We start from the raw sequence: 14,345 nt of genomic DNA on the forward strand, positions 1-14,345 counted from the left end.
TGACAGATTCATCCATAACTGTCCCGAAGTAAAGTTATTTATCAAAACAAGCTCCAACTGCTAGGCGGGACCAGCACAAAAGGAAATGAAACACGCATCCCGGTTCCTCGGATGGTCAAGAGTCAATTCACTCGGAGGCCGAATAAAAGTATATCCCATGATTTACACAGTCCGCCAACTTTATAAAAGACATCCTTTGTGTGGGCATGTAGATATTTTGCGGTCATCCGTAGTGTCTATTCTCAGTCTGCCTGGGAACTTCATTGTAAATGTGATCTTCCGTCAATGCAAAAGTTTCTTTAAGGAAAAGTGTTAATCCACAAAACAAAACAAACTCCAACCACTCAGTGGAGCCAATGCAAAAAGAAACAAAAATGCCGCCCTACGGTGAGCCAATCCACTCACAAGAAAAACACCCAATGGTTACTCACCCATTGTTTCAATAAAAGACAATGCCTGATTGGGACATGTAAATACTTTGCTGCCGTCCTTGGTGTTTATTCTCAGTCTGGCCGGAAACATCAGAGCAAAAGTGATCTTCCGCTGATGTAAGAGTTTCTTGCATTCCTTAAACCGATCGCGTTTCTCTCTTGTCGAGTTCGCAAAGTCCGGGAACAAGAAAATATTGTAATTCTTCCAAGAAAGTTTTCCTTTGCTCCTCGTCTGGCGCAACACGAGATCTTTATCGGATGATTTCAAACATTTGGCCAGAATCGATCGGGGCCTGTCTCCCTCAGCAGATCTGCGAGCCGGGAGTCTGTGAGCTCGCTCGATTTCCAGCTTGTGGCCTGTTATGTCGAGCAGACTCGGGAAAAGCTTTTCTAGGAATTTCACCATATCTCTGCCCTCATGCTTAGGAATTCCAACAATTCGAATGTTATTCCTGTGGCTTCTATTCTCAAGATCTTCAAGCTTTTCAAGAACATGTTCCAAATCAACTTTGGTCATGGGCGGATTAGCGGTTAATTCCCTCTCTGATGCCTCCAAATAATAGATTCGTTTTTCAACATCTGTCACTCTTGTGACTAGCTCAGAGAATTTTTTTCCATCGCCGTAATCGATTGACGTATTACAGCGAGATCCTCCAAGTCCGCATGTACCTTCGTCAACATCACCGACATGTTGGACAGTTGACGCTGGATTCCTTCTCCTGCCGCGACATCCAAATCGAGTCCCTGGTCCACAGGCCTGTCTGGGCTTTCATCTTGAACCCGTAAGTGTCTTTTAATGTCTCCAGAGTCCGAGAATTTTGACTTCTTTGCCATGTTTACCTCAAACATTAAATGTGTAACTGGTTGTATCGAATTTCACCGGATTATATCATGAAAATAATTAAAAAAATTAGCAAAGTGCGCAGAGCTGTCTCTCACACGTCTGCCCTTCACATGGCATCACGTGGCTCCCAACCATAATCTACTTTCATTTAAATAATATTAAGAGATCTTGAGGCCCCCCTGGAAGTGTGCTGAGGCCCCCTAGTGGGTCCCAACCCCCTGTTTGAGGTCCAGTGATCTAGAATACCATGATTTGTATCTGAAACTATTCTTTTTTTAAAGGGCCCTGAGGGACAACGTGGACTACCAGGAGGCAGAGTAAGACACTCCCCCAGTCTATCTCCCTTTATATCATTCTAAACAACTGAACTGTCTTTAGTCTCATTGATCCTTCTGTTGCCCCTAGGGTGTCCCAGGAGATAGGGGCAGTCCAGGAGACAAGGTAAGATAATGGTCTAACTGAATCATTGTTGGTGACTTCTCCATGGTTACAGTTGGTTGGTCATGCTTTCCTTCATTCCTCTGGGTCCTCTCTCTGGATGCAGGTTCCCAGAGTTATGAAGTGCAACAGGTCAGACCCCTGATATTCTGGAAATACACCAAACCCTCACTCAATCATTTCACAGCAGTTTTATTTTAGGACCATTAAAGCAATTGTCCACCAAAATTAAACTCTCATATGATCATATAATCATGTTGTTCCAAACATGTATGACTTTCTCCATTTCTTCAAACAATAAGAATGTTTAAGCTACTCTTTTCCCTACAACTAAAGTATACAGTGACCAGGGGCTATAAAGCTCTAAAAGGACAAAACAAAAAAACAAAAAAATCACCACAAAAGTATAAGATGTCTAAATCACTTGTGTGCTATATTCCATGTCTTCTGAAGCCATGCAATGGATATGTGTGTGGAACAGACTGAACATTTAATTAACTGATAATCTTCCCCATCTGCTTTAGCTTTCGCACTTCTGAGTGTTTAAACTTGACTTATGGAATCTGACAAAAAATCACTAAATATTCTTGAGCAAGGAATTTAAGAAAATTTTGCTTCATTGGAGACAGCCTTGTAGTTACTGTACTGTCAATCACATTTTGATTGATAGGTCTGTAAACTAAGCAGCTTCCTTAAATATTTCTACAAAGGCTTAACATTGAGAAACAGTCATGAGTAATTACCTCTGTGAAAATCATCTATTCATTGGCAGTGTTTTTGAAAGTAAGTGTCAGGGATGACAGCAGTAAAAATGGCTGAAATGGTAAAACTGGCTGCAGTAATAATTGTAAAGTATAAATATAACTGCTTAGTTATGGATTTCTCTGCATTACTGCAGCTGTGACACACTTCATTGTGTCAAATTTTACCTCTGGGGGGTTAAAAGGATAGTTCACCCAAAAATGAAAATTCTTTCATCATTTACTCACCCTCATGCCATTCCAGTAGTGTATGTCTTTCTTTCTTCTGCTGAACACACACAAAGATTTTTAGAAGAATCTCAGCTCTGTAGGTCCAAACAATGCAAGTGGATGGGTACCATCATTTTGAAACTCCAAAAGCACATAAAGCCAGCATAAAAGTAGTCCATAAGACGGTTGTTAATTCCATGTCATCTGAAGTGATATGATAGGTGTGAAGAAACAGATCAATATTTAAGTCCTTTTTTACTATGCATTCTCCTCCCTGACCAGTAGGTGGTGATATGCATGAAGAATTCAAATTGCCAAAAACAAAAGAAGAAGAATATGAAAGATCCTCACCCACACTTATGATGTTGTTTCTGAAGACATGGATTTAACCACTGGAGTCTTATGGATTACTTTTATGTTGACTTTATGTGCTTTTTGGACCTTCAACATTTTGGTCACCATTCACTTGCATTGTGAGGACTTACAGAGCTGAAATATTCTTCTAAAAATCTTTGTTTGTGTTCAGCAGAATCATACAAATCTGAAATGGCATGAGGGTAAGTAAATGATGAGACAATTTTAATTTTTGGGCGAACAACCCCTTTTAAATAGCAGGTGTTACTAGAGCTACAATTATTTGTTATTGGCTGTCAACAAAACTTTTATTTTGTCTTTGTTCAACATTTTTTAACAACAGAACTGAAAGAAGGCTTTCTTTTGTGGTTGGAGCAGGGTCTAAAATTAACTTGAACTGAGAAATATTTCTTACAGGCCATAAAACAATTTCTGGGTACGGGGGTTGGAGGAAATGAGAAAACTAGATCTTACTGATGTCTTGAGTAAAAGTGCTGTTTTCTGCTTCCTGTCAGAGAGCCATATAACAAATTAATTTGTGTCTGACCCCTATTTCAAATTCTTGTGTACAGGTAGTTATCTATCTTAGCCTTTTGATCTCTGTCCCTTTCTTAATCATTGTCTGGGTTTTGAGACTGGGCCTAATTGATTCTTACATTAATTAAGGTGATGGCTGCTACTTTTGGCATGTATATGTGTGGTGGTGTCAGAAAAATGTTGTTAATGACAGATTGAATTCCTTTAGTCAAGTCACTCTCATTAATATTCATGTTAATTGGCAATGGCCCACTGCTGGTAATACTGATATTGATTTTTGACAGTGATGTTGTCTGTTTTGAGTGTGTGTGTGTGTGTGTGTGTGTGTGTGTGTGTTTATGTGTGCACACCATAGGAAATAATGAATGTTTCATGTACAGTGTATGTGCACATGTGTTTTCAGGGAGACAGAGGAGCTGCTGGTTTGGATGGACGACCTGGTCAGGATGGAAAACCTGGGCTGCCTGGAGCTCCTGGTTTACGGGTTAGATCACATCATATTCGATCTTTGCATCAACACATATTCAAAGAATCTTCTGATTTAATCATTTTAGTCTGAAAATCTTCCTTAAAAAATTATCTTTTTATTTCGTAGGGTGATCCAGGAAAACAAGGGGAATCTGGTAGAGATGTGAGTACTCGCTTTATCATTTCCTCTTCCTTTTTCATTTCCTATCATATGTTTTTGTATCAATGTTGATGTCATTGTTAGCCACTATTAGGAATCTCTTAATATCTATATCTAATTATTTATTTATTTATTTTTCTATCCCCTTTTCTCCCCAATTTGGAATGCCTTATTCCCACTACTTAGTAGGTCCTCGTGGTGGTGCGGTAACTCAACTCAATCCGGGTGGCGGAGGACTAGTCTCAGCTGCCTCCGCTTCTGAGACAGTCAATCCGCACATCTTATCGTTGTGCATGACACCGCGGAGACTCTCAGCATATGGAGGCTCATGCTACTCTCCGCGATCCACGCACAAATTACCACATGCCCCATTGAGAGCGAGAACCACTAATTGCAACCACGAGGAGGTTACCCCATGTGACTCTAGCCTCCCTAGCAACCGGGCCAATTTGGTTGCTTAAGAGACCTGTATGGAGTCACTCAACACACCCTGGATACGAACTCGTGATTCCAGGGGTGGTAGTCAGCGTCAGTACTCGCTGAGCTACCTAGGCCCCCAGCATATCTAATATCTTAATATTAAGACATTATAGCAATATATTTTAATTAGGGCGTCAGTTACTAAAAATTAATAACATGATACGCTAATTTTTTATTGAATTAATTGCAAAAAAATCACATATTTCATTGACAATCACAGAGGAAACCTTCTTGAGATGTCTGCATTATTTTTAATTGTTAGTTTATGTACACGTGCATCAGACTGACAACTTTGGCTGTTGCTGTTTTTCCAGCATCTTGCACAGTTTTACATTTTAAAAAATAATGTTTTTAAAGCATGAAATTGACCGTGCTGTTTTTTAACCTCTTAACGACGGGTGTGTCAAAAACGACCCACTTGCATATTTATTTTAATTTAATTTATGTTTAATGCATGTATAAACTGTGAAATTGTAAACTAATATTGACATCCAATATATCATTTGAAAGATCTGGGTCTTAAGATTTGATATTTTAAAGTGATTTTAACAATCGCAAAGCTGCCACAATAATTTTTTATTAAACGTGTCAAGAGTGAAAATCAAAACATGGAAAATGAAACCGGAAGTTCTGACCTTATTGTCTTCCAGCCAAACACAGATGAAAACAATCCTCTAAACTTTGGTATGCTTTTCATTGGAAGAGTCCAATAAATAAATTAGTCCAAAAATGTACAAATATGAAGAAATATTGATCAATCTGTCTTTGTTCGGGTTTTACATATTCAACACGTTACCATTCATGTCCATTCTCTGCAAAATCTTGCACTCGGTGAAGTGTTTCAGTAGCAAAACACCAAGGCATGATTTTTGGGAGGGTCTTACAAACAAAATGAGCTCTCCCTCAACATTTTCTGTGCAGTTGTGATTGGGTAGTCACTCAGAATAGCCAAACAGGACAGTCGACAGGAGTGATCTAAAGATTTGCGTCAACCATGTTTGTCTCTGGATGAAGCCTGCTAATGAAAAGCTAGATAATTTTTGACTGATGGGTCGTGTAGCCAATGAAAAGATGAAAACAATGATATAAAAGGTTCGGACTGGAAAACCGTGGGCTGTATTTGTGTGCATAAATGCATAAATATATATGGAATGCATTATAATATATTCCCAAATAATATAAAAATGATATCTTCATGTATATTTTGGTTTGTGTAGTACTTTATACATTGAAATATAAACAAATTGTGTGTTTTGAACCACTGTCAACATTTGGCTTACGTAGTTACTACAAGTGGTCTATTGGCACATCCAAGTGACTTTTTTTGGAAGTACACTTACATAAATCATTATGAAAGAAAGTTTTGAACATACTGACTTCAAACTTGTGTCAAACCTTCATCAGACATGTGACTTTGTATCAGATGTGTTTTTGGGGCACTGCGCATAGTCTTGCATATTTAAAATGAAAAGAGTATTTTATATATATAATTATAAAATATATAATTATATATAATTTTTTTTATACTAAAATGATACATTTTTACTCTTGAATAACAAATGTCTAAGTGTCTACTTTCAAACGAGCCCAAGTTTGTGTTTGTAGACCAAATGGTTCAAGAACTGGAAGAGTTTTACTTTGGGTATGTCATTTTCAAGCTCATGCACAAAAAGAGGCCAGATGTTAAGGGGTTTTAATTGTGTTTTTTCTAGGGTTTGGGTGGACTCAGAGGGCCTCAAGGGCCTCCAGGACCCCCAGGGCCCCTAGGACCTGAAGGAAAACCAGTGAGAAATATCATACACTACTTGTCAAATTTTTGTCAGTGAAACTGGCCCATCCATACAAATGTATGCATCAGAACATTCACACAAACATACACATTACCACATCAGAATGAAGTTTTGCTGTGTTTCAGGGTAAAGCAGGGGAGGATGGGAAGCCAGGACTGCCTGGAAAATCTGTAAGTAAATAGTAATCTGAAAATAGTATGAGTAGTAATAATCTGAATGAGAACCCCAAACATCCTTTTAAAGGTGTGCTCAGAGGTTTCAATTCAGTTCAATTCAGAATGCAACTTTCAAGTGGTCTCCTTCCAGCCTAGTGACCACATCACAGTCTTTCTTATGCAAAGAGACAATTAAATCTTTCTAAATTAGATGATTAAACCATCCTGTTGATTATAAATCACCCTAATAAGCTATCAGTGGGAGGTAACTCAGCCTAATAAATGCTTTTTAGTTGAAATATGTGGGAATTTTCAGCTGGTCGTGTCCTAATGTTCGATTAACATGACTAAGATTGCACCGCTGGAGCTGGGTTTACGTACACCACTGGTCCTGCAGTTTCTCCTGATTTACTGATCACAGCTCTGAACTAGCTGTGGTAATTGGAGGAGCTATATTAGGCTGGATGCCGCCTGCCATATATCTGTAATACGGAGCTGCATGCCAAAGGAGCCATTTAAACCAGAAATTACTGCTTGAATGAGCAGCACAAAATTACAAGGGTTCTCATACCAAAATTGGAAGAGCTGATTACAGGAAGTCTTGATTACAGAAATTATGAAGATGCACCTCACACTCATACAGATGTCTGTGTTTAGTGCCTCATTTCTATCAAACATTTTCAGGGTGAAGATGGTGTGCCAGGGGAGGATGGTCGAAAGGTAACAAAACACTTATTGTCGAAAGCTTGTGTGTGATTACATTTTAATTCTTAATAGTTAGCCTCTGATCACCTTTGGTCTTCCCTTCTTTACAGGGAGATAAAGGAGAGCCTGGGCCTTCCGGAAGAGATGTGAGTCTCTTCTTCTTATCTTCCTACTCATTATTTTTTTTGTTGCTCCATCTCCTCCTGTCTTTCACAAAATAACAAGTCCATCACAGCTTATCACACTTGGCACTACACACATCATTTCAAAATGAACATTTTTTACATCTTAATACCTCTCTGACTGTTACGAAAAGGTTATTATTAGCATTTTGTGGCTCTTTGGCATGAAAAGAAAGTGTTACAGGATTGTAAGGGCTGCTCTTGTTCTTAAGTGCCACCTGATAATGTATTTTATAAGTCATTCTATGTTCTGCTGTCTCTAAGCCTGTACTCGCAGTTTTCTTTTTGTGCTTTCTTGTCGAACCTGACCTAAAATTTATTTAACTCTTGATTTTGTTTTCTGTATATTCACTCTGCCGTTATCTCTCTCACTGCCCTTTTTACTTGTTTTTTGCCTCTTTTTTCTTTTCTTTTTTTGCTGGCTCTATCTCACATAGCTAGTTTGACCATAAGCACTTTTAAAATGTGTTGTTAAATGGATGTTTTAATCATATACAATCAGAGAAACACATATACACACTAACACAGAAATTTCAATGCGTGAATGCTCTCTTTTTCCTGTGCTTGATGCAGAGTGCAGTCAGTAATTATGAATCAATGGTCTTATGGGAAAAACTCTTCGCAGTTGAGTTTATTTGATGTGCAAATTTATGCCCATTAATTAAGGAATTAATTTGTATCATGGTTATTTCTCTCATCTCTCTTTCTCTCTTTTTCTCTCTCGCTTCACTCCACAGGGTCGAGATGGGATAAAAGGCGATCAAGGCATTGCAGGACTGATTGGCCCTACTGGCCCCATTGGACCCCCTGGGGTTTCCGGCAGCATTGGACCACCAGGACCAGTGTGTTTGTGTTTGTGTTTATGCGTGTGTCTGTGTTTGAATGCGTTGTTTTATTTTTAAAATTTTTTTGCTTCTCTAATCAATTAATCACAGAATTCCTTTACTTCTCTCCTTTTCTCTTTCTTCTAGGTAGTATATGTTAAAGGGGAGCCAGCAACACCTATTCCAGGCCCCCAAGGCCCTCCAGGAACCCCTGTAAGTAATAGCAACTACTGCTGGCTCTACCACAATAAAAATCAGTTGTTTTAGAGTTAGAGAGTACATGTTTTTTTGCTCTTTGAAAAGAGTAACTTCTGTTATCAGACCAAAAAATATAGTTAGACTTTTAATAGTGATGTTGTTCAATTCTTTATCGCGATTAATCGCATCATTTTTAATAGTTAATCATGATTAATCACAGATTTTGAAAGTTAAATTTATATTATAGATACTTCTTTTCCTGTCAAAATGCACATATCTCCATCTTAGGAAAGAAAAACAATATGTAACAACAATGCTTTATTAGCATTTTCCAAACAAAGCCTTCCACAGTATAAAGGCAGAATGCACTAAAATCGCACCAATTGAAGTAACATAAAACGTTTTGCAAAGTCTAAGTGAGAGGTTAACTAATGAAAGAACACCCAACCCCCCCCCCCACCGATATATTGCATATTCATTGCAATGCGCATTAAATCCCTTAAACTCTTAGCCTCCACAGGCTGTGGCTATCCACTTTGCTACAGCAATAATGCAGCCACCTTCATGATTCGCGCCAGGGCGCCAACGCCACATCAAAAGTGCTTGCAAAAAAATGTCTCATTTTGCTTTTCCTTGATAGTTAAGGCTTGACGTGCTTCTGTGGTAATTAAATTGCACATTACAGAGGCTGCAAAGTACTTAATTTTCTGGGCATGTTTTGTACAACAAATAGTGTTTAGAGATCTTTTCCCCATCATTTGATCACTGACATGGCTGTGTGTTGTTGTGTGTGCGTCAGTGTAATGACTCCGGGGCATCCGGGTGGACACATTGCAAAGGTTCCGCTGTACTCCACCCAGTGTACATGCTTGTTTATGCTTTATTAACAGTAAATGCATTAATCGTGGTTAAGAAAAATTGACGCGTGCATTAATTACTTTTAATGCTGCTTGCTAAGGCAAGCAACACTATTACTATTGTTCATAGAACAAGCCCCTATACCTAAGTATTAAACTTCGCCCCGCACTGTTTGAATGCTACTTTCAATTGTGCAGCTTGTTGAGGAATGGTGTGTTTACTTTTCTAACTAACTTAATAAACACATACAATATGAGTGCATCTTTCTCATGTAATGCAATTTTCATATACATTATTTTCTATCAATCAGGGAGTACCTGGAGTTCCAGGAACTGCTGGAACTAGAGTAAGTTTTTTTTTTTTTTTTTGTATGTGTGTTTGTGTGTGTTGTTTTTTCATTTTATATCATGAGGCAACTTGTCATAATGTTACTCTTATAGGGGGAAAGAGGTCTACAGGGCTTGAAAGGAGAAGCAGTGAGTGTATTTTTAAGCATGTGTACTTTAGTGGTTAACTGATCTCAGAGATGACATAAGACAATTCTCAGCATACCTGACCGAGTAGTAAGTAGTGTCTCATCAGTAATGATGCAACACATTTTGATTGACAGGGAGATCCAGGGGAGGATGGAAAACCAGGAACTGCAGTGGTAAGGAAAATGCACACACATGCAGAGCCACACATGCAAGGCCAGCAAGATGACTAATGTTGTTTTTCTTTGTTTTGTCACAGGATGTGAAGAGAGCTTTTTCAGAATTTGGCATTGAGGTACTAAGAGATTTATCAACAAGATCGAAGTTGGCATAGTTTTGGAAGCAGATGTATAACTCTTTCTCTCTCTCTCTCTCTCTCTCTCTGTCTCTTTCTCTTTCTCTCTCCATTGTAGATCAGAGAACTGAAACTATTGGTTGATGAAAAAAACAAAATAATATCACAGTTCGATGCACTTGACGAGGGAAAAAAAGGGGATAAAGGAGATGTTGGACCTAGAGGCCCTCCAGGAGCAGATGTGAGTTACAGTATATGTGTGTATGTGAGAGTGGTGTCTGGTAATGCAGAAGTTTGATAAGGAGCCTTTTTCAGGGCCTTGTAGGTCCATCGAGTAAAGATAATGCAAAAAGAGACTGATGTCTCTGCAGAAAAATATTTGCGTTTCCCAATCATGGCCGTTTTCAAACCGGGATGGGCGTTTTTTAAACTGATTTACACTATTTGCCAACTACATTGAGATTCCCTACTTTCATTGGATAGTGGAAAACGGCCATCCCGGTTTGAAAACGTCCACAGATAGGGAAACGACTGTTATTGTTCCACAGAGACATATACTGCTGCAAAACTCATTGGTCACTGTCCATGGTGCTGAATGGAAGGCCATAAGTAACACAGGCCAAAAACATCCAGCAATCAGCTCTAAGGCACTGGTTCTCAACTAGTGGGTCATCAAAAATGGGTTGCAGGTCTGTTTTAGTAGAGTCACGTTCTGATATATTCTGATACTGTATATTTCAATGTTTGATGTCAAGGACATTTATGTTTGCTTTTGTACGACAAATAACTATGGGACTGTGTTTTGGTTGCAAAAAACACTACTCTAAATTACATTTATCAACTCTAAGTCTCCTATTTCCTATTTTTTTCTTCTGACATTCTGTCTGTTACTTATTACCTTGAAAACAGTTTTGTTGTTTTTCTTTCTCCATAGTTCTCGTCTCTGTCACACTCACTCTTTCTCTTTTTTTCTCATTTTGTATCTTGTCCCCTATTCTTTTTGTACTGGCTTTTAGGGTGCACGAGGTCTGCCAGGTGAGCGAGGTGTAAAAGGAGAGCAAGGTGAAAAAGGGCCTCCCGGCTTACAGGGTCCCCCAGGCAGGGCTATTGGAGAGAGGGGTCCAGAGGGTCCACGAGGACAGGCAGGTGAGCCTGGAAAACCAGGAATACCAGGAGTGCCAGGACGAGCCGGTGAACTTGGAGAAGCTGGCAGACCTGGAGACAAGGTAAAGATTTTGATTTAGATCAGTAGAGCTGATTTAAGAAGGTGTTTGTAATAAAGTTATTCCAGTGAGACTGAAACTTCATCTGTGTTACAGGGAGACAAAGGGGAGAAAGGGGACGGAGGTTCAGCTGTGAGTATCATCACTAAAACTCATGCATGATTATTAGGGCTGTGCCCTATATCAACATTTTGTGATTTCTTCCCCCTCACAATTAATGAAGCAATATAAGTGCAGACTGAAACTGGCAGGTTCTGTACTGGACTAAAGTTAAGTGAACCATGCAAGAGGGATTGAAACATATCCCGCTGTCTCTCTCGCTGCCATGCTGGGTCTTTCAGATATCAGGATGCATCACAATGTACTGAATCCTTATATTCTGCATGTATCACTGTGTGTACTGTTTCTTGAGGGAGTTGCCAATGACCAGCCCTAATGGCAAATTATACTTGTGACAAAACAGTGCTGGTTATTGTATTTAAGCAATTGATTTTGCTCCACAAATTTTGTTTTCAGTGGCTTAACTGCAGGATTGTGTCACCACAAGAAGTAAACGAATGTTTATTTACATGTTTTCATAAGGAATTTATGCTTGAACTCCTATCCTTTAGGGTCCGGCTGGATTGCCCGGCCTTGTGGGGCCTCCAGGACCAAAGGTAAAACAAAATGAAGCTCACACACTTTAGTGAAAGTGTAAATTGAACTTTGACAAAAGAATTTATCTATTAATGGTGTACAAAAGTATTGAGTGTGTATTTATTTATATAAGGGGGATTCTGCCATAACTCAGAGTGGTTTGCCTGGTCTTAGGGGCCTACCAGGCCCACAGGGTATCAGAGGAGAGCCTGGTGCTGTAGGACCCCCTGGATCTCCTGGAGAACGGGTGAGCTTTTTAAATGGTCATAGCTGTTAGTAAGAGGAGTTTTTGAGCCATTTGGTGTGTTGCTGCCTTCCACCTTATAGGTTTGAGACCATAGTAGATTAGCTGTGATATCTCCCTCTCTTAGGGCTATGGAGGTGCACGAGGGGAGAAAGGAGACAAAGGAGCCAGTGGAGAGAGCGGAAAAGATGGCTCCCCAGTGAGTTTCAATAGGAAGTAATAGAAGTAGAACTAAGTCTCTCTTTAGTTGATTTTTACTAAAAAACAAAATTATTCCTTTTCTAAGGGAAATCCAGGAGAGCCAGGAAAACCAGGGCAGGATGGGAAGCCGGTGAGAAATTAAATAACATTAGCCTTTGATGTCAGTTTTTACTTACTTTTTAATGATTTATGGCTAATGTTGATATTCTTTCACGTTTTCAAATATTGTGATTATTATTGGTGCTTGCTAACAGTGTTGGGTAGTAACGGATTGCATGTAACCTGGATTACGTAATCAGATTACAAAAATCAAGTATTTATAATTGGATTAAATTACATTTGAAAATACTTGTAATCAAACTGCAGTTACTTTTTTATAGATTACATGATTACATATTAACATGGCAACGTCAGTAAATTGTTAATAATTTATTGATCATTTTCATATCAATATCATCATATTCTTAGCCTGTAGTACAATAGTCTCACAGATGAACATTTTAAGCATGTGCTCATTTTACGTTACAACAGTAATATATGGACCTCCTCGGGTAAGGAATAGGTGATGGACTATTACTAAGTATTAAGGGATAAAAGTAAGTGTGTCAAAGATTTGAGCTGTTAGCTTTGACCTAGCAATGTCATTGTTGTTGATTTCAGGTTCATTAATATTTGTTCATGTAATATTTCTATTGTTTTTTGCACTTAAAATGAACAAGATATGTTTTTAAAAATGTTTATTATTTCTTACTACCTTACTAATGGTGTGCAGCTCACACATTGAATTTAATTGCTTCATAGGATCTAGTGGATGCCATCTCTAAGGGTCCTGTCCCCCAACATGGGATCTGATTTGTCTGATTTAATCATATAATAATATTTGATCATATTTGTGCTATTTCTCCTGGAATGGAGATGAAAAGAGAGTTTAAATGAAGAGAAAGTTGGAGGAGAGTTTTGGCTCTCACTCACACCTTTTATTCTCCTCTGGAGCAGGGTTTGAGGGGACCAGCCGGTCCATCAGGCCTACCTGTGAGTAAAAGTAACCCAATGCGGAAGCCTCTCTTGGGCTTGCCATTGCAGGAAAGCCTGGGGATTTACTGCGAGTACTAGGCCTTGCTGTGAGCACTAGCTGACTTTCTTTGCCTGAGGCTCCGTAGATAAACCACGGAAAGTAACAAATGCAGCACTGTTTCTATCAGCTAACCACCCTGTCTCTTTTCCTCCACCACTCCTTTTTTGTTATCCCACTCTCTTCATCTAATTTCTTTCTTCTACTCACTCTCTGTTCCAACTTTTCATTCCTTCCCACATGAATTTTGGACCATCATTCCTCTGCTCTCTTTATACCTCGATCCACCTCTTTCTGTTCCTCTATCTCTCTCTCTGTTCCTTCCTTCCTTTCTTTTTAGGGCTTGCCTGGGTTCCCAGGAGTGCTGGGCAGACCGGTAGGTTTTCTGTGGCTGAGAATGTTTGCTGCTTTGCTAATAATGGAAGGGAGGAGGGGGCATCATTGTAGATATAGTTTGTTTGTGTGTGTTTGCTTGTATGTTTGTTTGTGTCTGTTAAATGGTAATCCTTGTGTAAATTGTAAAATATACATGCTGGAAATTTGCGTCACTTTGTCTCAGGGTGAGATTTGTGTGCATACTGTATTTGTATGTTTGTTCTGTCTCTATCTTTGTCAAAGTATATATAATGTCTGTCCATTCAGAACTTGTGTTTTCTGTTAATGTGCGCATGTGCGTGTCTATTTGTGTGTTATGCTCTATGTTTGTCTGCTTGCTGTTTATACCAAAACTTTTTTTTTACCCAGGGAAATCCAGGAGAACCAGGAATTAGAGGACCAACTGTATGTATATTCAGTTTAACATGCAT

The 14,345-nt window shown here is 39.0% G+C and overlaps 1 protein-coding gene across 8 annotated transcripts in view; it reads left to right on the plus strand.

The window, feature by feature from the left end:
- LOC127446129 (collagen alpha-1(VII) chain-like) overlaps nt 1-14,345 on the plus strand; it is a 93,859-nt gene that overhangs the window by 41,475 nt on the left and 38,039 nt on the right. For 7 of the 8 annotated variants that reach the window (XR_007898148.1, XR_007898147.1, XR_007898149.1 and 4 more), the window contains 23 exons: nt 1,557-1,592; nt 1,681-1,716; nt 3,979-4,059; nt 4,171-4,206; nt 6,396-6,467; nt 6,599-6,643; nt 7,313-7,348; nt 7,444-7,479; nt 8,253-8,357; nt 8,487-8,552; nt 9,706-9,741; nt 9,836-9,871; nt 10,006-10,044; nt 10,128-10,163; nt 10,282-10,404; nt 11,180-11,389; nt 11,483-11,518; nt 11,998-12,042; nt 12,156-12,269; nt 12,394-12,465; nt 12,553-12,597; nt 13,464-13,499; nt 14,284-14,319. Coding sequence is in view for 2 of the 8 variants with exons in the window: in XM_051706802.1 (XP_051562762.1) it covers nt 1,557-1,592; nt 1,681-1,716; nt 3,979-4,059; nt 4,171-4,206; nt 6,396-6,467; nt 6,599-6,643; nt 7,313-7,348; nt 7,444-7,479; nt 8,253-8,357; nt 8,487-8,552; nt 9,706-9,741; nt 9,836-9,871; nt 10,006-10,044; nt 10,128-10,163; nt 10,282-10,404; nt 11,180-11,389; nt 11,483-11,518; nt 11,998-12,042; nt 12,156-12,269; nt 12,394-12,465; nt 12,553-12,597; nt 13,464-13,499; nt 14,284-14,319 (1,413 nt within the window). In the remaining 6 variants the exon portion in view is untranslated. Of the gene's footprint in view, nt 1-1,556; nt 1,593-1,680; nt 1,717-3,978; nt 4,060-4,170; nt 4,207-6,395; nt 6,468-6,598; nt 6,644-7,312; nt 7,349-7,443; nt 7,480-8,252; nt 8,358-8,486; nt 8,553-9,705; nt 9,742-9,835; nt 9,872-10,005; nt 10,045-10,127; nt 10,164-10,281; nt 10,405-11,179; nt 11,390-11,482; nt 11,519-11,997; nt 12,043-12,155; nt 12,270-12,393; nt 12,466-12,552; nt 12,598-13,463; nt 13,500-13,879; nt 13,916-14,283; nt 14,320-14,345 lie in introns of all 8 variants that reach the window. The other variant, XR_007898150.1, reaches the window with a different exon arrangement.

The sequence above is a fragment of the Myxocyprinus asiaticus genome, chromosome 9 (assembly GCF_019703515.2).
Source record: "Myxocyprinus asiaticus isolate MX2 ecotype Aquarium Trade chromosome 9, UBuf_Myxa_2, whole genome shotgun sequence".
Taxonomy (NCBI): Eukaryota; Metazoa; Chordata; class Actinopteri; order Cypriniformes; family Catostomidae; genus Myxocyprinus; species Myxocyprinus asiaticus.